The sequence below is a fragment of the Xenopus laevis genome, chromosome 5S (genome assembly GCF_017654675.1).
Source record: "Xenopus laevis strain J_2021 chromosome 5S, Xenopus_laevis_v10.1, whole genome shotgun sequence".
Classification (NCBI taxonomy): domain Eukaryota; kingdom Metazoa; phylum Chordata; class Amphibia; order Anura; family Pipidae; genus Xenopus; species Xenopus laevis.
In genome coordinates, this window is record NC_054380.1 from 87,174,229 (window position 1) to 87,198,714 (window position 24,486).

General features: G+C 38.7%; 1 protein-coding gene across 5 annotated transcripts in view; it reads left to right on the top strand.

Annotated features, from left to right (window-relative positions):
* The window catches only part of lrch3.S (leucine-rich repeats and calponin homology (CH) domain containing 3 S homeolog), a 66,261-nt gene that overhangs the window by 37,856 nt on the left and 3,919 nt on the right, over window positions 1-24,486 (top strand). For 2 of the 5 annotated variants that reach the window (XM_018265598.2, XM_018265595.2), the window contains exons 8-21: window positions 1,390-1,510; window positions 1,600-1,739; window positions 2,228-2,304; window positions 4,948-5,034; window positions 5,120-5,171; window positions 9,144-9,290; window positions 9,824-9,868; window positions 12,276-12,329; window positions 17,389-17,469; window positions 18,299-18,347; window positions 20,927-21,025; window positions 21,321-21,430; window positions 22,701-22,838; window positions 23,637-23,714. In XM_018265598.2, the coding sequence (XP_018121087.1) occupies window positions 1,390-1,510; window positions 1,600-1,739; window positions 2,228-2,304; window positions 4,948-5,034; window positions 5,120-5,171; window positions 9,144-9,290; window positions 9,824-9,868; window positions 12,276-12,329; window positions 17,389-17,469; window positions 18,299-18,347; window positions 20,927-21,025; window positions 21,321-21,430; window positions 22,701-22,838; window positions 23,637-23,714 (1,278 nt within the window). The remainder of the gene's footprint in view (window positions 1-1,389; window positions 1,511-1,599; window positions 1,740-2,227; window positions 2,305-4,947; window positions 5,035-5,119; window positions 5,172-9,143; window positions 9,291-9,823; window positions 9,869-12,275; window positions 12,330-17,388; window positions 17,470-18,298; window positions 18,348-20,926; window positions 21,026-21,320; window positions 21,431-22,700; window positions 22,839-23,636; window positions 23,715-24,486) is intronic. The other 3 variants (XM_018265597.2, XM_018265596.2, XM_018265599.2) reach the window with 3 other exon arrangements.

The following is a 24,486-nucleotide window of genomic DNA, read 5'->3' on the forward strand; positions in this document are numbered from 1 at the left end:
AGTTACCATTAAGTACAAGTTACTGTTTTATTAGTAAAGAAATTAATTTTTAAAAATTTAAATTACAGGTATGGGACCTATTATCCAGAATGCCCGGGACCTGGGGTTTTCCGGATAACGGATCTTTCCGTAATTTGGATCTTCATACTTTAAATCTACTAGAAAATCATGTAAACATTAAATAAACCCAATAGAATGGTTTGCATCCAATAAGGATTTACTTAAATCTTAGTTTGGATCAAGCACAATGTACTATTTAATTACTATAGAGAAAAAGGAAATCGTTTTTCAAAATTTTGATTATTTAGATAAATTGGAGTCTATGGGAGACACCTATTCCGTAATTTGGAGCTTTCTGGTTAATGGGTTTCTGCATAACGTATGTATTTGTTAAAAATGTGCTCTGTGGGAGATGACTAATCCATAATTCACAGCTTTCTGGGTAACCGGTGTCCCGATAATGGATCCCATTTATTGCTGAGATGTGGTGATTTTGTGAACTTTAAAACTCACAATATGCCAGTCATTACTGTTCAGCTGAACGGAATCTGAACCTTTAGGGCTAAAGTACACAGAGCTTTTGTCAGATGGTGTTGGATTGACAAAGCGCTTCCTACAAGTTGAATGTAGATGTGTGGGTCAAAAATATAATGGGACCGGAATTTTTAGAGGAAAAAAAACTGCATATTTCTAAATTTATTGTGCTCTGAAGTTGCTAATAACTCAAATCCTAAAATACATGTAGTTGTAGTTTTCATAGTCACCATGACAGACATTAACTTCTGTGTTAACCCCATCCCACTAGATGCTGCACAGGACAACCATATATAGTTTTAGCCCTGTAGATTTATGGTCCAGAGCAGATAGGCAGGTAATCTGTCTATGGTTGCCTGGAGGTTCAAACATGCGATTACAAATTCTATAGATGATAGATTTATCACATTTTACTTGTTAAATCTAGTAACCCACTTCCTCTGTTTGCCTCTCTAGTTGTAGAATGTGTAAGTTTCAGTCATGCTCCCTATTAAAGCATCAAAACTTAAAAGGGGAAAATTTCAGTTATTTTCTTTGATATGGAAAAGCTGGTCACTTCACTGGAATTCACAATTGTACTGTGCATCTTGTACCAGTAATTTTTGCCTGCAATTGGAAAATTGCAATGTTGAGATCCTGCTTTTAGAATCTTGCCAGGTTTCACATGAAATCCAATCTTTCTTTACCCCCCTTTTCCCCAAAATACCATGAAAGAAATCACAATTAAGATTTTGCAAGGTTTTAGCCCAGAGTTGTTTTAGTTCCGTTTTCTCAAAATATATTTTACTGTCTTAATTGTTAATCAAATCTGGTTTGAGGTGTCATTTTTGCATTTCAATCTTATATTTCATAAAGCCAACTGAGGTGTTCTCAGACCTATCTGTAAGAAACGGTGATGCAGGCAGAGATCAGCGACTTCGGAGAGAACATCATCTGCAAGAGAGCAGGAGCAACTTGGTTATTCCTAACGGTGGTGGTAAGGCCTATCTAACAGAGTTATACGAAAGGTTGGTCAGTTGCAAACCAGTATGGTAACTTTTTTTTATTTGTTTTCTCTTTTAATAGTGGAACATGATTTAGATCAGTTTGATTACATAGATAGTTCTGCTACAGAGGAGGAGGAGGAGGACAATAGGCTATCCCGAGGAAATAGCCTGAGCTCACCATTCAAGGCTTACATAGAGGATAGGCGGATTTCCAATGAGGTGAGCTTATTTGTGTGCATTTTGTATGCATTGTTTTGTGCAGGATAAACTCTCAGCATGCTTGTAGAAATCTTATCTAGGCATTAGTTTCCAAACTGACCTCCAAAGAGGTCCAGATCAGTGCCTCTAAAGGCCAATCATAGTGAGATTTGTTAAGAATGCCTATAAGATCTCCTAGATACTCCTAGGGGCCCAGATTGAAGTTCATTTAGGATAACTTTATGAGGTGACTACTATATTTTGTGCCCCTGTTACAGGCCTGACCAAATCTCAGCCTTAAAGTAGGGCTTAACCCGAAGAGTCTAAAAACCTGTAGTAACTACATTTAAAAATTCAACAAATAAGTTCTAAGGATCCAAAGGATAGGATTTAAAAATTGAATGCCTCCTATATATTTGTAGTACTTCCTGTGTCATGTCACAACTTGTCTTTTTTTTTTTTTATATATGCTGCAATAGGTTCATTCTAACATGTTATGCTTTTTATAGGGATCGCCTGTAAAACAATCACCAGCAAAAGAGAATCTCAGAACAGCTGATGGAAAGATTCTTTTACATCGAACCAGGTTAGTGAAACCTATTAATCTTTATTCACTATTCTCAAATAATTAAAGGCCTTCAGCTTATATAGTGAGCTTAGTAGAAGTCCTGAAAGGAGAACTAAACCCTAAAATTGAATATGACTAAAAATGCCATATTTTATATATTAAACTTATTGCACCAGCCTAACGTTTAAGCTTCTTAATAGCAGCAATGATCCAGGAATTCAAACTTGTCACGGGGTCACCATCTTGGAAAGTGTCTGTGACACTCACATGCTCAGTGGACTCTGAGAAGCTAAGCTTAGGGGTCATTGCAAATTATCAACCAGAAAATGAGGTTTGCCTGTAATATAAGCTGATGTTACAGGGCTGATTATTATATTCTGATGCTAATTTCACTGGTTTCTGTTCTGCCATGAAGTAATAATCCATATTAATTGCTATTCAGTCTTATATTGTTACATTTACAGTCATTTGAAAAAGTTTGGGAACCCCTCTCAGCCTGCATAATAATTTACTCCGCTTTCAACAAAAAAGATAACAGTTGTATGTCTTTCATTTCCCAGGAACATCTGAGTTCTGGGGTGTTTTCTGAAGAAAGATTTTTAGTTAAGCAGTATTCATCTGTATGAAATTTGGGTACTCTTGTAATTTTGCTAATTTTAATGCACGTAACTGCTCAATACTGATTACTGGCAGCACCATATTGGTTGGACTAGCCAGTTAAACCTTGAACGTCATAGGGAGGTGTGTCCAATCATGAGAAAAAGTACAGTATTTAAAGGAGAAGGAAAGGTTAAAACTAAGCCTTATCAGAAAGGTCCATCTAAATATACCAGTAAACCCCCAAAGTAGTGCTGCTCTGAGTCCCCTGTCAAAAGAAACACTGCAATTCTTTCCTTCTATTGTGTACACATGGGCTTCTGTATCAGACTTCCTGCCTTCAGCTTAAAACTCATTGCCCTGGGCAAGAGCATGCTCCGTTTGCTCCTCTTCCCCCCCCCCCTCCCTTCTCTGCTGTAATCTGAGCCCAGAGCAGGGAGAGACTCAGGCAGGAAGTGATGTCACACCACGTTAATACTGCAGCTCCTATCCTAAACAAACAGAAAGTTTCTAGAGCTTTTTGCTCAGGTATTGTAAAACATTCTACCGAATAAATATAGCATTCTAGCTGGCACTATTGCAGCTAATCTATTGGCAATAAAATGCCTCCGTAGCTTTCCTTCTCCTTTAAGGCCAATTGCAAATTGTGCTTCTGTTTGACTCTGCTGGGACAGCATGGGATCCTCAAAGCAACTCACAAAAGATCTGAAGATTGTTCGTTATCATGATTTAGGGGAAGGCTACAAAAGCTATCTCGGAGATTTAATCGACCGTTTCAGCTGTAAGGAATGTAATCCGGAAATGGAAGGCCACAGGCACAGCTGCTGTAAAACCCAGGTCTGGCAGGCCAAGAAAAATACAGGAGCAGCATATGTGCAGGATTGTGAGAGGTTACAGACAACCCAAAGATCACCTCCAAAGACCTGCAAGAACATCTTGCCGCAGATTCATTCTACAATTCAGGGCAATATGCAGAAAGAACATCTCTATGGCAGGGTGATGAGAAAGAAGCCCTTTTTTGCACTCACGCCACAAACAGAGTTGCTTGTTGTATGCAAAAGCTAATTTAGACAAGCCACAGTCATTTTGGAGCAAAGTGCTTTGGACTGATGATACAAATATTTAGTTATATGGTCATAAAAAAAAAAAAAGCGCTTTGCAAGTTGGAAGAAGAACACCGCATTCCAAGAAAAACACCTGCTACCTACTGTCAAATTTGGTGGAGGTTCCATCATGCTGTTGGGCTGTATGGCTAGTTTAGGGACTGGGGTCCTTGTTGAAGCCAAGGGTCGGATGAATTAAACCCAATATCAACAAATTCTTCAGGATAATGTTCAAGCATCAGTCACAAAGTTGAAGTTATGCAGGGGTTGAATATTCCAACAAGACAGTGACCCTAAACACACTTGGAAATCATAAAGGCATTTATGCAGAGGGAGAAGTACAATATTCTGGAATGGCCGTCACAGTCCCCCAACTTGAATATCATCACGCTATTGGATTCATCCAGAGGCTGTTACATTTGCAAAAGGAGGCTCAATTTGGTATTGATGTAATATCTCTGTTGGGGTGCCTAAATTAATGCACCTGTCTAATTTTGTTATGATGCATATTGCATATTTTCTGTTAATCCAATAAACTTTATGTCACTGCTGAAATAATACTGTTTCTATACGGCATGTTATATAATAAAAGGAAGTTGCTACTTTGAAAGCTCAGCCAATGATAAACAAAACTCCAAAGAATTAAGAGGGGTTCCCAAACTTTTACATATGACTGTATATTCTATCTGTACTGTTTGAGTCGACACCTAAGCTCAATAACTGACAGCAGCACAGAGCATATGCAGTAAATCAGCAGAAACCAAAATGGGGACCTAATGGGGCATCTTCAGAGGCACAAATCTTCCCTGTTAAAGACAGTGGTTCTATTTGGCTGGTATAGAAGCCCAAAACATAATGTACAATATTTCTAGCTTACTTCTTTAATTAAGCTTTAGTTCTCCTTTAAGGCTTTTCAATTCTTCACATTTAGCAAAGTTTTAAATGTTGTCTTCTTTAACAGAGAAAGAGACGAACTAAGAAGGCCAGAATCCTTAGGTATTCTGCACAACAAGGAAAGGCAGCTGTCCTCACGAATGCAAAATGAAAGGTGTCGATTTAAATTTAGTTTATTTGTTACTAGTTAGTTCTTACTGTGAGGACACTGTTATCACTGTATATTTATTCTTTTTCAGGCAACCTCTGGATGCTAGTTACTTGCTTTCCATAACACAGAACTCCAACCACGTAAGTGTCCCTATGTCCATAAAAAGCATACAAACCAACCCCCACCCTGGCCGGTGCTTCTGTTAGCAGAAAACTGCACTGGCCAGGGCCCTAGTGAGGTTCTGTATGTGCAAAAAGCCGTACCTCTCACCTTTCCTTTGATGTTCCTGCTTAGGTGGTGCAGATTTCTCAAGACGGTCAGCACACGTCATAACATTCAGTGGAAGATGGAAAGAGAATCGCACAGACACCAAATATGTTGCAGGTGGGGAGCTTCCCCTATTTTTTATTGTGACCACCTGTGCATCAACGTTTCGGGGGGGATTAACCTGACGAAGGGAGGGTTAATCCCCCCCCCCTGAAACGTTGATGCACAGGTGCAACATATTTGGTGTCTGTGCGATTCTCTTTCCATTTTCCACAGGGCCCTAGTGAGCAATTTTCTTCCTTCCTTCCTTCTTTCTTCACGCAGGCACACATGCAGTTTTCTGCTAACAGGAGCACCAGCCTGGATTAAGCCCTAACATTTGGCACCCCCCAAATGGAGCTTTTGGTTCTCCATTGAAATATGTTTCTCACTTATTCCCTATTCTGTGACAGTTGTTTAATTCTCATCATTTTAGTCTTTAATAAGGTAAAGTCCTTTGCAGGTCCTCCAGACCCAGACCTGCGACCTTCATTTTCACTCAATGAGGCCTGAGGTTTGACCTACAACTGCCTTATTTGCAATCCAGTCTGCTACATGTAGCTGTTGCTGCAAACTTTTTTTAAAGATTTTATTTTTCCAATATTCGAAACACAAATAAACAATTAACAGTAAAAAAATAAATTAAAAGGGGACAGAGAGAGAGAAGGTACTATAAGAAGGAAAGGGTTATTTTGTACCAGGATATCACTTATCATCAAATAATTTGTAGATCCAGCCAAGTTCCCCATATGGCTTCAAACCTCTCCGGGCAACCTCTCGCTAAGTAAGTCATTTTCTGTCGTGGGAGGAGTCATTTATCAATTACAACCAGAACTGTAAGGAAGGGGGATCCAGCGACTTCCAAGACATTAGGATTGCCTTTTTTGCATAGTATAAGAGCTGCAGGTAGCATGTTCTGGAGTGTGCCCGAAGCTGTAGTCCCCCCCCCCCCGTTAAACCCAACAGACATAGCTCTGTGGAGCGAATATTTGGGAGTGCAAGTTTTTAATTTATGTATTGGAGAACATAATTCCAGAATCTCTGTATTATCAGGCAAGTCCAGAATACATGAAACAGAGACTCCACCTCAAGTCTACATTTAGGGCATTGATCTGACACATTATCATAGATTTTTGCTAAGCGGTATGGGGTTAAGTATGCCCTGTTTAGGAACTTTATTTGTACATACCTATCCTTCATCGAAATGGTTATTTCTGGGACCAACTTAAGAGCATCCTTCCACGTCTCGTCATCCAACTCAGCAATATTCATTTGCCATTTCATCCTAGCTTTCTCTAAGTTCCCCCGTGCCTGCTGTGGTATGTAAAATGTATAGTCAGGACAGAGGTTTGGCCAAGTCTTGTCTATGCAAGTACAACACAAGTGTTGTTTCCACTAGGTTTATGGGTCTTGAGGGCAATTGTATCGATAATGCATGTCGTATCTGCATATATGTCCGCCTCTCTGGAGGGGTTTGTAACTATTCCCTTAATACTTAATAACTTTTACACTCTCCACCAGAAATAAGGTCTCCCAGAGTTTTTATTCCCAGCTGGGCTCATCTAGCAATATCTGGTATTGAGTGGAAGTATGGAAGATGCTTATTACCCCATTGAGGAGTACTGGGAGACCAGGCATCCAAGGAACCCTGAACTAGCTTCTGGGATTTGTGAAAAGCCTGTATAACAGTTGTCATATTTCTTCATCGACAGCACTCCAATTTTAATTAAACCATCTTTAATTCTTACATCACAGGACAGCATCAAAAATTGCAACATTTCGAGTGGCACTCAACTCTTTCTCAAGTTTGAGAAAGAGTGGAGAATTTGAATAAAAAGACAGTTTTAAAGACGGTTTTATTCAAATTGGAGTGCTGTCGATGAAAGAAATGTATCTGTTATGGTGAAGCTTTTGTGAACAGGCTTGATGTGCACCCATCTATACATTTGGGCTGATAAAGTAAGTGCATTATAACTGGGACTATTTGTAACAGTTGTCATAGCCAGTGTTACAACATAACAAGAGGAGGCTCCATGATAGGGGAGTTTTGCAAGAGCTTCAAAGGAACCTACTACCGCAGCCTCCAGTACCACCAAAGCATTATTTACCTTGGAAGTCAGCCACCAGTGGGCATATACTAGTTGAGAAGCAAGGAAGTATGATTTAGACCAGTGATCCCCAACCAGTAGCTCGTGAGCAACATGTTGCTCTCCAACCCCTTGGATGTTGCCTCAACGCAGCTACTTATTTTTGAATTCCAGGCTTGGAGGCAAGTTTTGGTTGGATAAAAAACAGGTGCACTGCGAAACGGAGCCTCAATGTAGGTTGACAATCCACATAGGGGCTACCAAGTGGGCAATCACAGCACTTATTTGGCACCCCAAGAACATTATTTATGCTAGTGTTGCTCCCCAACTCTTTTTACTTCTGAATGTTGCTCACAGGTTCAAAAGGTTGGGGATCCCTGATTTAGACCCTCGCCAGAGACTGATGCTTGTAATACTCTAAAATTTAATTGTGGATGCTCCCCTGCCACTAAGAAGCACCTTATTAATTTTTCTATTCCAGCAAACCTGTACCCTATTGGCAATGGGGGCTTTGTGCAGGACATATAAAAACTTGGCAGGAAAACCATTTTAGAAATATTTATGCTGCCAGGGAGAGTGTGTGGCAGATCTTCCGAGATTAAAACTTTATTGTTTATTGCCTGCACAACGGGACTTAAGTTTACCTGTTGATATTTATTAAGATCCATGTGAATTATTATGCCCAGTTATTTAAAATATGACACTACTTTGAGTTGCAAAATAGTTTCAGGGAGGTTCTGAGGGAGGGGGTCAATGGGGAAGATGACTGATTTGGAATGATTAATTTTGAGACCTGAATATTGACTAAACTCAGCAGCCACCTTGAGAATGTTATCTAGAGCGTGGATTAGCTAAGTATAACAACATGTCATCTGCGTACAGAGATAGTTTTTCAATTACATTCCCTAGTCGTATGTTGCTGCAAACTTTAAGTGACATCAAAAGTGGACAGGGCAAAATAATAGTGTTAAAAGAAAAATGTTAAAAGAAGTAAAACTTGGCCGCCATTCTTCATCTATACATGCATCAGAAGTTATTACCTGTGGCAGGACTAGAATAAGGTTCTGTTATTTTAACTGTCTGGCTGCATCTTTCCTTGTTACTTACCATGTGAATACTTTTGTGTTTTAATTCCTTTACAGAAGTTAGGTGGCAGATGAAAGCTAATATATGGTATATATGTTCAGAATTTGAAGGGAAAGGAAGGCCTTTTAAAGGAAAACTAACTGGGGATGTTTTCCATATTAATAACAAGCAAGCATAATTTTTACCTGTCAGGCTGGTAAAATACTGGCCAGGTGGCAACCCTAGGCCTCACATGTATGGTTTGTTTACTTTGTTTTTGTGAAATGTGAATCGAAGGATCTCGGGGGCAGCACTTATTTATTAAAATGGCAATTTTCTATTTAGAATTATCCTATGGAAAATACTACTGAAAAATATATTATTATTAAAATAGTTTATTTACATGAAGCAGGGTTTAACATATGAGCTGTTTTATGCAATATATTTTTATAGAGACCTACATTGTTTGATGGTATAGTTTTATTTTAACAGAAAAAACTCAATCAGCAATACCCTGGGAAAAGCAAGCAAACTTATTTTCCTTCACCAAACTACAAATAAAAAACACAAGTGGCATCTATTAGTTCTGATTGATACAACTTTAAAAGGGTTTTCTGGCCTCTTCAATTACTTTAACACATTGGCTTGTTACAGGTAATGCAAGCAGACACAGAACTACAACGTAAGAGAGTTTTGCTAGAAAGCACTAGGAGAGAGGCACAAATAGCAGCTCAGCGGTATGAAGAAGAGAGAATAAGAAGTGGCTTATCACAGACTGATTCTTTGCGTGGCTCGTTAAAAGTGAGTTTCCCTTATAATCTCTAAATTGAAGGTAAATCTAACTTACTAAATAAAAATGTTTTTTTTGTATTTGGGAGTTTAATACTTCACAGTGATTTAAAAGCAATTTTTATATATTTTATTTTTAAGGGTGTGAGAATGATAGTGCTGGAAGTCTTGCTCTGGCCATTCTACTGCATGTGTCAAACCTTTAGCCCTTTGCCTACATGATGGTATTACAATTTAAAAAAATAACTAAATGAAAACTATAAATAAAAATTAGTCATCTAGAATAGCATTATATCAATATACTACACTGCACAATATTCCTGTAAAATGCAATACTTGGTGCCACATCTGTAACTTTGCTGCACATAACCACACTGTGTCTCCTTTTAAATAATAATTTTGATTAGTATCAGTATGTTATAAAGATATTGATACTTTTCTTCCAGCTTCCTTGACTGATACTTTTTACCCAATATGCTATATTAACCATTTTTATGTCCTTTGATACTGGGTGTCAACATTTTTGTTAATTGTTATTTACACAGAGTGTATCCCTGAGCCCTGAGCAAAAGAGCCTCCTCAGCAATCAGGTGAGATTACGTTTCAAATATCCATTCAAGTAGAAACACGCCGTACTTAAATTAAAACAAAAAAACATTTATCCTAAAATTACATGCTCTTCTAAATACTTCCAAAACTCATCAATGGTCAATACAATTATACTTCTAACTGCTATAAATGCTTCAGTTATTTATATCAATTTGTTTTTGTCTGGGCATGTATAAAGGTCTTTATGCTATTAATCTTGCAAATGATGGTTGTTAAGAGGCTATTAGGGGATTATCACTGAAGTAATGACTTTTTTATGAAAGAAATGTAATTTCAAACAACTTTCCAATATACATGAATATATATATCTTTTATTTTTTGTGAATGGGATTGCATTTGAAAATGTTCAAAAGACTTTCTGTCTATTGTGCTCTTCTCTTTTTTCAGGCCTTTCTTCTACCGACCATGTAAAGGTGGCCATAGACGCACCAATAATATCAAGTTATGATATCTAGTGTGTCTATAGCCGGAGACAAGCCGACCGTCTATCGGGCTCTTTTGAAGGCACCCAAATATTTGTCGCTGTTCGTTGCTGAATCGTAAGATACAGGTAGAATTTTATTGTTTCTACCTGTATATCTGACAATTCAGCTCTAACAGTATTGAAAACATACGTTCTTTTCTCAGGAAAGATCGTAATTGTAACGTCTATGGCCACCTTAAGGCATTGTTGGAATTTGTGGCTTGAGGAAGCTGACTGAGTAAAATTTTTCAATGATACGAGTAGTCAGAAAAAAGGAGAGGATGAATTTTTTGAGAGAATTTTTTTTCTTAGCAATTACATTTATAAATAATGTTAGGATACAGGTATGGGATCCATTATCTGGAAACCAGTTATTCAAAAAGCTTCAGATTACGGGAAGGCCATCTCCCATAGACGCCATTTTAATTAAATTCATTCTGTCTAAAATAAATGGCAACGGTGCGTGTAATTTTACACCATGCAAACAGATTTGACTCTGTTCTTTTACATTGTTTTCCGGCGGAAGTCGCATACGAAAAAACGTGTAAAATGTTTGTGCCGTTTTTTCTACACAGCGAAGTGTGGCGATGTGTGGTGTATTATCCCTCCGTTTTTTACATAGCATAATAAATATGCCCCTTAGAGTATAGTGATCCAAGTTACAAAAAGACTCCAGGCCCTGAGCGTTCTGGATAACTGTTCCCATACCTGTAACTGACATTCTTAAAGGGGATGTAATGGCAAAAAAATGAAATCCCATTTTTACTTTCTTTAATGAAAAAGAAATCTATCTACAATATACTTCAATTAAAAAATGTGTACCATTTTTTTTATAAGAAACCTGACTGTATGCAGTGAAATTCCCCCTTCGTTTTACTTGCTCTGACAGCTGCAGATAGGAAATTTAAGTTGGTCCCTGACTGCTTTGCAGAGAAACTGATCATACTTTGAAACTGCAGGGGGATGCCCCCCCCCCCACCTTATTCCCTGACCTCGAGCAGCTTTGTTTGTTTCCCTATAAAGCAGCCGGTAACTGTGTAGAGATTTGTATTCGCAGACTCAGTGCAGTCAGTATATTTTGATTATTAAAGGGGAACTAAAGTCTAAAATAGAATAATGCTAGAAATGCTATATTTTGTATACTAAACATAAACATGAACTTACTGCACCAGAAGCCTAACTAAACAAATGATTTATTCTTTCAAAGTTGGCCGCAGGGGGTCATCATCTTGCAACTATGTTGAACCATCTTTTGCAAGACCATGCACATGCTCAGTGTGGTCTGGGCTTCAGTTGGTTAAGCTTAGGGATCATCATAAATTATCAAAACAGCACAAGTCAAATAATTTCTGCCATATGTTTATGTTTAGTGTACAAAATACAGCATTTCTAGCATTATTCTATTTTAGACTTTAGTTCCCCTTTAATTAAAATGAAAAGTTGTTTCGATGAGACATTTTCTTTAATTGAGCATCTTCCCCTTGCTAATTTCCCGTTTTAATTCAGTGTCATGAATCCAGATGTTAAGGATATCCCTTCATGAGTAAAGCTAGGTGTGTAAAAGGAATGAGTAATGTAAAGAATAACTTGAAATAATTGAGGCTGTCTTCCTTGACAAGCTGCTTCCTATTATGTTAAAAATCATTGGAAACAAGTTAAAGCTACAAACTGAGACATCAAATCAGTAATGGCCAGATAAGAGAGACCTTGCATTTCACCTTGCCCCTCAATATGTGACCTGACCCAGACTCTGTTTCTTTTCAGTTTTCATAGGAAATGTCCCTTTTGTGTTGTCATTTTTTCACCCCCCCCCCTCATTCCATCAGCAGTTTCTCTCCATGAAAGATTCTTTTCGGTTTACATTTGCATTTAATTTATGTTAGTGGTTTTTGACATTTCTTCATCTCTTCCAACATCCATACCAGAATCCCTTCCCATCCAGACGTTCCCAGCACACAGATGATAGTGCCTTGTTAGTGGTAAGAACTTTGCACGAAATCTGGCACATGTGGCATGACACATTTCTGCACAAAACATGAGATGCAGAAAGCATGGGAATGGCATAAACCAAGACTGTTAATGTTTTGAACCCTAAACTGCGTTTTATCTTGACTCGAAAAATCAGATTACTGAGAATATTCCATTTGTTTGCAGCATCCTTGCCTTCTATAAGTCTAATAGCATGAATTAGTCTAAAGTAACACATAGAGGCATTTTACATGGACAGTTTACACCATCTTACAGATTTTGTTGTATGTGTTGTTATGCCTTATATGTTTTATTAAAATGCATTATGCATGTTTGTGTATTTTGGTGTGTGAATATACTTGCTAGACATTCTTATCTCCCCCTCCCCCAAAAACATAAACATGTGATATATAAATTGATTAAACTCAGATTACCATAGGGCTCTTACACACTGTGGTTTTTTCCTGTGCTCCCCTGCGTTCCACTTTCTTCCGTTCAGCCGCAGGGGAGCCCAGTGTAGACGCACTCAATTAGTGTCAAGGGGGCTGCACTCACACAGACACATGTAAGCGCCAAATGGAGATGGGACGCAGCATGTTGCATTCCACCTGCGTTTGGCGCTTACATGCGTATGTGTGAGTACAGCCCCCTTGACACTAATTGAGTGTGTTTACTCCTGTGCTCCCCTTCGGCTGAACGGAAGAAAGTGGAACGCAGGAAAAAACACCCGTGTGTAAGAGCCCTTAAATTTAAATGGGTGCACATTGGACACACAGCACGACTCCTAGCCTATAGAGCACCCCTTTATAGTTTTTAGCGAAGGGAATTTTTCATACCATTTGATTATTTTCTGCAATTTGGACAGTGAAAAGTAGTTTAACATCTCAACCTATTGCAAAATCATAGCTGAATATAATAATAAAAAAAACTGCCTCCTATATGTGAGATTATTAAAGTATTAACTTTTTTAAGCTATCTACTCCTTCACAATGCACAAGCAAACAGAAGTAGAAATCTGTAGCTTCAAGCATTACTGCACACGTGGTGAATGAACTGTCTGCAGCTGCACTGATTATGGGAAATACATTAATTATATTCTTAATGGCTGTTAAAGTGATAAATACATTGATTTCCTATTGAGAGGAGTTCTGATTGGAAACAGTACAGCATAAGCCAGTTAAATTGGAATACCTTAAGGAGAACTGACTTCTGCTACACTGCCTAAAGAGCCAGAACCAGAGGACAGAAAAGGATTAACAAATATTGTTTTGAAATTTTGGGTCCTGATTTCAATTCCAGATAGCACAGTATATAAAAAGTTTGCATGGTTTTCCTTTGGGTATTTCAATTTTCTGCCAAAATCCAAAACCATACACCAGGTTAACTGGCTCCTGATTAAGCTATTCCCCTATTATGTGTGAAAAGTGATTGGGACCTTAGGTTGAAAGCTCTACTTGGGTATGGACCCATTATATATAATCTCTGTAAAGTTTTGTGAAATGCTATATAGATACAAATAGTCAATGAAATTTACAAATAACTTTTAGGGTCTGGCCACACAAGCAGATTCGGGTAGATTAGTCGCCCCAGCGACAAATCTCCTCTTCTTCGGGGGGGGGGGACAATCTTCCCCCACACGTGGCGCCTTGTCCCGTGCGATTTTCATTTTAGCCGACAGGGGGAAGGCAGTTCAGGGAGAAGAATAGGAGATTTGTCGCTGTGGCTATTAATCTCCCCGAATCTGCTCTTGTGGACAGAGCCTTACAATTACAAAAGAAACCTTTGAAAATGTAAATTTGTATATACTGGAAAGTTGTATAGAGTAACTATTATGCAAAAAAATGTATTTGGTTGGCAATCACTTTTAAATGGGTAGCAACAATTGATTATTTTTTTTCTCTTTAAGAATAAATTGTTCTAGACTGACAGAACACTTGTAGATTTATAAAGTCATATAATCGCTTTAACCAGTTTTTTCATTTATTTTCATGAATACAGTATTTATAATTGTAGCCCTTGCACAGGGTTGCATAATGACACAATATTCACTTCTGTTCTAAATTCTTCTGTCTCAGTTGGAAGTTTCATACTTTTAGTTTGTCATACCTGCCAGTTTGGTGGTTTTAATTGTTGTGGCAAGGATGGAGGCAGTGGATCACATGCAAGGGTCTTTTGATATTGTGACCTTTCCGAGATAGATAACTGGGTCATAATGACACCTTTGATATTAACCTTTTATTTAAAAGAGAATTTTTCTCCAATGTTTACATAGACAAGAATCTGTGATAGAATGATCTCAACGTCTAAAAGGAAACTAACATTTTAACAAATTGTTCCTTTATAAAAGCAGTGAATAGTGGAGTAGTCCATAAGCATTCTATACATCTGGAACACTTGGAGCCTGGGGTTTCTAGTTTCTTTGCATAGGTTGGGACCTATTATCCCGAATGCTCGGGATTTGGGACTTTCCGGATAATGGATCTTTCTGTAATTAGGAGCTTTATACCTCAAGTGTACTAGAAAGTAATTTACATATTAAATAAATCCAATGGGCTGGTTATGCTTCCAATAAGGAGTAATTATATATTTGTTGGGATCAAGTACAACAGTGATCCCCCAACCAGTGGCTCATGAGCAACATGTTGCTTACCAACGCTTGAATGTTGCTCACAAAGCAGGAGCTTATTTTTGAATTCCTGCTTTGGAAGCAACTTTTGGTTGCACAAAAACCAAGTGAGCTGCCAAACAGAGCCTCCAGTAGGCTTCTTGGTACATGCTGGGGTCATCTACAGTGCTTCTGAACTAGTCAACCATGGAGAATGTGTGGGCAATGGCATGATGGGTAAATAGCGCGTTTACTCCCCCTTCTATGGAACATGCTGCAAGTTGCCACAATCCAAGGTGAATGGAAATCAACATCTTTGCTGCTCAAAAAGTGAGTGATCCTGACCTGTCCATTGACAGGACCAGGAGTTTGGGGGTGATTTCTATAGTTTTTTTACCTCTCACACAAAGCAATAACTGCTAGTGTGACAAAATACTAGAATTTACCTAGTGTGCCATTAACTACCGTATATACTCGAGTATAAGCCGACCCGAGTATAAGCCAAGGTACCTAATTTTAACTGGGAAAAATTATTGACTCTGGTATAAGCCTAGACACAACTACAGCCCTGTCTCCATGCAGCGCACATTCTGCCAAAGCGACCCCCCCAGCGATCAACCAGACTTCTTTCCAAAGTTGATGGTGACAGAGAATTGCCAAACGGATTACTGTGTGCTTTGTCCCACTGTCCCACTACCATGTGCAGAGGGTGCTGTTTGATATTGCCATCACTGTTAATCTTTCGTATAACCAACAGAGGGCGCTGTGTGATATTGCAGTCACTGTTAATCTTTCATATAACCAACAGAGGGCACTGTGTGATATTGCAGTGACTGTTATTCTTCCATATAACCAACAGATGGCGCTGTGTGATATTGCAGTCACTGTTATTCTTTCATATAACCAACAGAGGGCACTGTGTGATATTGCAGTGACTGTTATTCTTCCATATAACCAACAGATGGCGCTGTGTGATATTGCAGTCACTGTTATTCTTTCATATAACCAACAGAGGGTGCTGTGTGATATTGCAGTCACTGTTATTCTTTCATATAACCAACAGAGGGCGCACTGTTATTCTTTCATATAACCAACAGATGGCGCTGTGTGATATTACAGTCTCTGTTATTCTTTCATATAACCAACAGATGGCGCTGTGTGATATTACAGTCACTGTTATTCTTTCATATAACCAACAGAGGGCGCACTGTTATTCTTTCATATAACCAACAGAAGGCATTGTGGGATATTGCAGTCTCTCCCCAAGTGTACTGTTGGTATAGGAATGATTAAAAGTGACTGCAATCTCAGCTTCTCGGGTCGGGTACCGCTGACCCGAGTATAAGCCGAGGTAGACTTTTTCAGCACATTTTGGATGCTGAAAAACTCTGCGTAAATGACTCATCATGGCTTCATCTAATTTAGATTTCAACCTTGTGACTTTCCTGTTGCTGTGGACTGACAGTACTATATGATCACTGGGTGCTTTCATCAACAAGGATGCTGAACTAGGACTGGATACATTTGACAGATTCGAGTTTGCATTGACCTCCTTTCTGATCATATATATTGATAGTTATTCCAAATCACCACCATTCTCAATTCTTTTTGTTTGAACTGTACCCCACTTGATCCTTGCTTTGCTACTTGCTTTATTACTATTCTTGAAGTATGTGAATATGTGATGCTTGGGGGCCAAATTTTTCGACCTGGGCTTGACCAGACCAACTGTGCTTATTTAAATACAAGAGTCTGCCCTTCCCCATCTCTGACATCTTTGGAGGGGGCAAGGCTAGTGTGAGAATATAAGTTAGAGCTGCCCCATCACTAGTGGAGCTGGGACTGTACCGAGAAATTGGGGAAGGGTTAAGCTTGCAGACAATCTGTCCCATGATCTGCCTCTAGGGGCAGTCGGTCACTAATGTCAATGCTGTACTTTGTTCTCTAATGAATTTTCCTTTTGCAACATTTGGGAAGTGTGACCCTGCCATGAAATTAGCCCTTTTCTTTAACATACACGTGTATGTCTCTAGTTGGAATTTACTTTTACTCGCAAAGATAAAAATGACCAGCCTCAGCAGGATGATCTGCAAGCTTTGTCTACCAAAGTACTTTAGTTCAGTAATTATGTGTAATAAAAAAATAAAATATCAGTTATTCATAGTTTTGGAATCCTTTGATAAAAAAGAAATACAAGGGATGCTGGGTTTAATGTGCGTTGCTGGCACTTTCTTCTCCTCATTCAGGAGTTTGGTTCATATTCTAATGGTTGCATGCTTTGATGTGTCCGGCATTCTGCCACTCATCCTAAAGAGAACACTCTCTTCTTCTCAAATCTTACCGTTTGCTAAAAGTGCAGGCTTGTGATTGAGTGCACAATTTCCTGTCTACTGTCCCTCTTTGGATTTTTTAGATTTTCTTTTTTTATTTACTTTTTTTACTTATTCTGCTGCTGTCGTTGACAGAATGGGTTTGAGCAACACTTGGTCTTTGAGGTTGACAGTAACACCAATACCATTAAAAGGAGACCAGGAAACCACATGCAGGTGAATAATGCATGCTGACTCCTGTTGCCTTTCCCCTTATCCTGATTACCCTACTACAGTATTCTGCAAAGCTCCGGTCTTTGAGCATATCTTGCACATATACTAGTTTATTGTTGGGAATATTTACCTTCTGTTTAGGAATTAAAATAGAACATACTAGTAAAAGAAATTGTTCTGCTCATTTTATTTAGTATTAGCTGGTCTTGTTTTTTATTCAATGTCTTTCTGTCTAGTGGCTGTTGAGGAAATATTATATTTTACTATTATTTGCATCCAAACTTTTTTTTTTTTGGTTTTGTTTTAATTTTCCCCATCAGTGTTGGGCTCACGAAAAGGAGTTAGAGTGTGGTGTTTTGATTGATGTACTTTACTGATATTTCATTTGGCAGTATGGAGGTCCGCAATTGTTACGCATGTTTTCTGTGTTCAATTGATTTGCCTTGTTTTACAGTTTTGGGACTTTTTATCTGGAATTCTATCTTTTAACTGTATTTTTTTTAAATAAGTGGCCTTTCTGTATTTCTCACGACGCATGGCTATGCCGGCAGAGAGAGCCACCCTTCACATGGGTCTTAAACATTAAGTGATCAATCCGTCAAAAATTAACTGAATAGGGTTCTATTGGAAATGCTTGTTTTGTTTATAGATAACAGGTTTCCAGATAAAATGACAGATCCCATTGTTGCCATTTCTTTGTACCTTAATCCTAAACATGTATTTGAATGTATGGTCCTAAGCTCATTCATACCTAAAATAGCCCAAGTTTTGGCTGGGCTACATCATAAAGTCTATTTATTCTCCTTTGGTTACACTTGTGTTTTTCCTGCAGAGTGATGAGAGACCGTCTGTTTCATCTGTATCGCCTGCCTCTCAAACAGGTGAGTTCTTGTTATTTAAATAGTTTAGATGTAAAACCACCTATAGGGTAAGATATGAGCATGCAGTTGAGCCCTAAGGGCTCTTACACACGGCCGTTCCGACCTGCGCTCCCCTGCGTTCCGTTTTTTGGCGTTCAGCCGCAGGGGAGCGCAGGAATAGACGCAAGTAATGATTTGAAATGGGGCTGTACTCACTCAGCCGCGTGTAGGCGCCGAACGCAGGAAAAATGCAGCATGTTGCGTCTGAACCTGCGTTCGGCGCCTACATGCGCCTGAGTGAGTACAGCCCCATTTCAAATCATTACTTGCGTCTATTCCTGCGCTCCCCTGCGGCTGAACGCCAAAAAACGGAACGCAGGGGAGCGCAGGTCGGAACGGCCCTGTGTAAGAGCCCTTAAGTTTACATATACCTCAGCTAAAGATGTTCAAGTTTAAACTTCACTCTTATCATGCTATTATACATTGCCCGTGTTTAGTCAAATAGGGTAATCTACTTTATTTCTCTATGAGGTAATTTCAAAGTTCAAGTATGGGATCCGATAACCGGAAACCAATTATCCAGAAGGTTCAGAATTACGGAATGGCCATCTCCCATAGACTCCGTTATATAGTGAATAAAGTACCCCCTCTTGTAAAATATAAGGATATTATAAGTTACCGAGGAGTTTCATGACCATATAAAAACACGAGGCCGAAGGCCGAGTGTTTTTATACAGGTCATGGAACTCCGAGGTAACATAATATCCTCATATTTTACAACTGGGGGTACTTTATTTATTATAATACACAAATTTTAGTGAGTCATGTGACAGAAATTACATCACTACTCACCGTTTATAACTGATGACATCACTACTCACCGTTTATAAGGATATAATTTACAGGATATTCATGGCTTTTGTGTATTATAAACTAATAATCCAGATTTCTAAAAATGATTTCCTTTTTCTCTGTAAAACAGTACCTTGTACTTGGTCCTAATAACATGTAATTAATCCTTATTGGAGGCAGAAATATCCTATTGGGTTTAATTCATGTTTAAATGATTTTTTTGGTAGACATAAATTATGGAGATCCAAATCATGGAAATATCCCTAATCCGGAAAACCCCAGGCCCGGAGCATTCTGGATAGCAAATCCCATACCTGTAGTAGCATAGAGCAGGTTTATTTCACCTCTTTTATACACCAAGTTGATTTAACCCTGCAAAGACCTCATAAACCTGGTCGCAACATCGTATTCCAGAAAGACATTGTGCCATTAGTTATGTGTGGGCTGGCCCGATACCCGTGGGTTGGATGGGTTAGGGCAGACCTCGCACCTCCGGTGGCGGGTCCGGGCTGAGCTCTTCTTCCTGTTCTCCCCGCCCCCTTGCACTGATGGTCTGCCGGCTTCCGACTCGCACCTTATCGCCCTGCCCCTTTTTGTGGCGTCATCCTATAAAAGGAACCTTGGGAGGACAGGTTAGGGTCGAGTGCGGGTCGGGGAAAACCCGACCCACACATCACTAATGGCCTCACAAAGCCCCCCCCCCCCCCCAAACCTGAATCTCATTAGAAATTTGTGGACTTAATTGAAAAAGTGTCAGAGCAAGGAGGTCTACTAACCTAATTTACACCAGCTCTGTCAGGAGGAAAAGGCAAAAAAAAAAACCAGCCACACATTCTGAGGGGTCCCACACCTTTTTTTGCTTGTGAGCAACATAAAAATATAAACATAGTTGGGGAGCAACCTACCCAATAAACATGTTTCTGTGGGGGGGGGGTTCCAAATAGGGCTGAGACTGGCTATTTGTTAGCCCCCTATGAAAAAAAAATCCAAGTAATTAGAGCAACATTGTATTTATATGCAGACAGATCAGTGACCTGTTAAAAACATTTTTACATTTTTGTATATTGCATGTGAACTTGACTTGACAACTATAACACCATTAAGTGTTTACTGCCCCTTTAATAAACTCCCCCATGCCGCCACCACCACCACCACCCCTTTTTGTATTACTAAGGCAGATAGTAAGGCAAATAGTTTTTTATAATATACTATTTTAAGTCACCAGTTTATTTGACTTGTCAGTGTCACAAAGTGTATGCAAACTGTTATCCAGAATGCTCAGGACATGTGGTTTTTCTGGATAAGGGGTATTTCTGGATTTTGTATCTCGGGACATGTGGTTTTTCTGGAAAAGGGGTATTTCTGGAATTTGGATCTCCATACCGTCAGCCTACCAAAAAAAAATAATGAATCATTTATTAAACCCAATATGATTGTTTTGTCTCCAATAAGGATGAATTATATCTTTGTTGGGGTCAAGTACAAGGTACTGTTTTATTATTACAGCAAAAAAGTGGAAAGCAATTTTTCAGCAAGTCCTTGAGTCTCTATTAAAATCACTATTGTTTTTCTTTCCATGTCCATTTGTTCTGTTGCATTTTTTAAAAAAATATATATTTAAGCACTTGATGTTTTATTGTGTGGAGTCAAGAGAAACAACCATTCACCCACGAATTGTAAAAAGTAGACTATTTCCTTATTCTATTTGGTCACATGCTAACTAAATTTGCCTCAACCAATCTATCTAGTGCACCTGTCCTCGCCAGCTTCTTCTAATTCTTGCCGACACCCCTCACGTCCTGAAAGCTTCTTATTTAGAGCTGCAATACGAGAAGATGTTAAGAGAGGTAAGTAGTATCTGTCTACCCGCTAGTTACTTATGAACAGATACACAGGTCATTTAATGTGTGATTAATACTTCTTGCTTGGGCTTAGCTTAAACTTAGTATAAATGTACCGGGTTGGGTGCAAGTCTCCTGAAATATACCTGCACAGGACCATAGCAAAGAGCCCTCTTGTGGTAACTCCAGTATACAATTATTAGTAAGCTATATGATAATTATATGATGCTAGAAAGAGGGTGCGGTAAGTTAAGACTGCAGCAAATGGAGTGCCAACGGTCTTTTTTTTTTTTTCCTGCAGGTAGCACACCTCCTCCTGCCTTCTCTTCCAGTGAGTCTACAAATGTAAGAACTGAACAGAACTCTAAATCAAGACAAGAGGAGCGGGCAGGGACAGAACAGCTCAGAAAGGTTTGTATTTAGCTTCTTGGAGCTTTGCAGAAAAGATTCAAATGTGTGTTACATAAAGAGGAAATTCTCCATAAAATTGATTTTATTTGTGGGGCGCTTTATGTAGCGTCTGTTTTATAGTCTGTCTTTCTGACTTAGGGCTCTTACACATGGGCATTTTTGGTGCGCATATGTATGTAGAAATGTTTCATTAAAATGTCAACAATTGCTTTTATTAAATGTATCTCCTTAGAGATATCCATGACAAACATATAAGCATTTCAATTTATTTCTTCATAAAGCTTTAATATATAAATGTTGTTTATTAAAGGGCAAGGGAATAATAATGCTTTTGTTCCCTGGCTAGACTGCCTACTAGTTTCTCAAATGAGAAAGGATATTCCAGAATTAATCCAGTGTTGGAAGCGACACAGTTCACTGAATTAGATTCATAGGTGGATTTAAATTAAGATTTGTTGTTGAGATAGAGGCAGATATACTTGCTGGTTTTAACAACAACTAGAGATTGAATCAAAATGTGCAAAGAAATGTGCTTCTCATGTCTATACATTAGGGCAATAGTCCATTGCAGTGATTGGGGGTTTATTGTTGTAAAAGCATTTAGTAATTTGACTGATGGGCAACTAAATGCCCTGAATTTCTTCCCAGTTGCATCAAGGGCAGTCCCCTAGATTGGGCACTTGTGGATCAGGAAAATTGTGTTCTACAATGTGTTTTTCGAGCAGCAAGCAAGTGTTGCTGTGTGGACTTGGTTGGAGCAGGTGATTGCTATTGATGTAAATGGAAAGCAATTGTTGGGGACAACATTCAAGAATTACTGCCTATACATTAGGGCAATAGTCCATTGCAGTGATTGGGGGTTTATTGTTGTAAAAGCATTTAGTAATTTGACTGATGGGCAACTAAATGCCCTGAATTTCTTCCCAGTTGCATCAAGGGCAGTCCCCTAGATTGGGCACTTGTGGATCAGGAAAATTGTGTTCTACAATGTGTTTTTCGAGCAGCAAGCAAGTGTTGCTGTGTGGACTTGGTTGGAGCAGGTGATTGCTATTGATGTAAATGGAAAGCAATTGTTGGGGACAACATTCAAGAATTACTGCATTTGCCAATTCCTTTATACTGCAAAAGAGGAATACACATTAAATATATGTGCACTGTGCAGGTCAAGTCAGAAATACTTCCTCTTGCTAGTGCTTTTTTCTAAATCAGAACTATGAAATAAATGTTCTTGTTTCATATTTATCTGACACAATGTATTTTATATTCTTAGAATATTGAGTCACGCTTAAAGCTCTCTCTTCCCCATGACCTTGGTGCTGCTCTGATGGATGGTGTTGTCCTGTGTCACTTGGCCAATCATGTTCGACCTCGATCAGTTCAGAGTATCCATGTTCCCTCTCCTGCTGTTGTAAGTATTCCCTAGCAACTCCTCACCCAAATGTGACTCCCATTTTCATGCCTTTAAAGTCAACCTGACATGTCTAATTTAGTTTAGAGACGTGGCAGTAATTCACAGTAAAGAGAATAAGAACACATTAATGACACTTCTTCTGTCCCAGTTGTCCCTTACTCTTTGATTTAATAGCTGCAATGTTTCTCCTTTATCCACATATTTAAGCCAACCATCCGGAGATTTTGTTCAACCGCTGCTGAAAAACAATATATTTTAGAGAAGTGTACGTAAGCTTGTCGATGTTTCTGAGATTTATTTTACAGTCGTAACAGTAGTAGATGCAGCTTGGAAAACACATCTATGGATTTAGTTTTTACCCAAATGGTAAAAAAAAAATCTTCTGTAGACTTGTTAAGTGCTGCTAGTGTGGGAATATTTTTTACCACATCTATCTTATCATATGTATGCGTGTTTGATTTAGGCATGTGTGTTACATGTGTCTTGCCTTTATGAAATGTATTTTCAATATTGGCAAGTTTTCTGCAGCTGGAAGCACACCATGTAAGTGCCTAGCAGGCTGTATGATTTGGCTCTGAGTTACTGCAACCTACCTTCAGCAAAACAATTAAGTGCTATCAAACCTATAGGCTAGATATTATCAATAATATTGATGTGGTAGAAACATTTAGATACAATCAATAGTTGCTGTACCCACCATCTTTAAAGCTCCATATCAAATAGATTAATACATATTTTAAGATAAGATTCATAAGGTACCGCTTCTAATAATCTCATTATGGTCTCTTTTCATAGCCCAAGCTCTCAATGGCAAAATGCAGACGCAATGTGGAAAATTTCCTGGAAGCCTGTAGGAAAATTGGTGTGCCTCAGGTAAGGGTTTTGAGTTTAGTTGCAGCCAGACCTCATTTGTTTTACAATCACATTGTAAAATATTCTACATTCTTTCATATTAAAGGAGACTTGTGTAAAAACAAAGCTTATACTAGCTTTGGGGCTGCAGCACACTGCACTGCAGGATAGGAATCCACAGCTAGGCTGACCTGATAGGGAACTGAAACCAGTCTTTGCTTGTGTGACTGCAGGGCTCTGATTGGCTGCTCCCCTCTACTGTGCTTCTGTCTGGCAGACACGCCCACTCATTTGAAACACAGACAGGACTATTAAAGATCTATGGGGGCCTCCAATAAAGGAGGTATTTGTGACAATAATTTTAACTTTTAGCCCCAAGTAAAACCAACACTGCGTATCATTCATTATTGGCTACAAAATTAGGTTTGTTTTTTTAAACATATCTTGTTTGTCTCTATTAAGTTAAGAGTTCTCTCATAACAACTGTGGGAACATATAACAAGAATCAAAAAGGGTAGATCCCTTTTAATTTCCCTTTATTTGTTTAGGGCCCTTCTGGTTCATTCTAGAGATTTAAATAGAATGTGATTGGTAGCAATGATTGGCACCAGCATTAATCTATTTCCCATCCTCCCATGATTCCTTTCCCATCTTCTAATCAGTTTCTTTTTTTATAATGGATTTTGTCACCAGTGTCTTCATGCCATCCTGGTTTGTTTTTCTTTTCATTCAAAAATTCTGTGTTAAATCATTTTATATTGTTTTTTCGGATTTTCAGTATTAGAAAAAACTG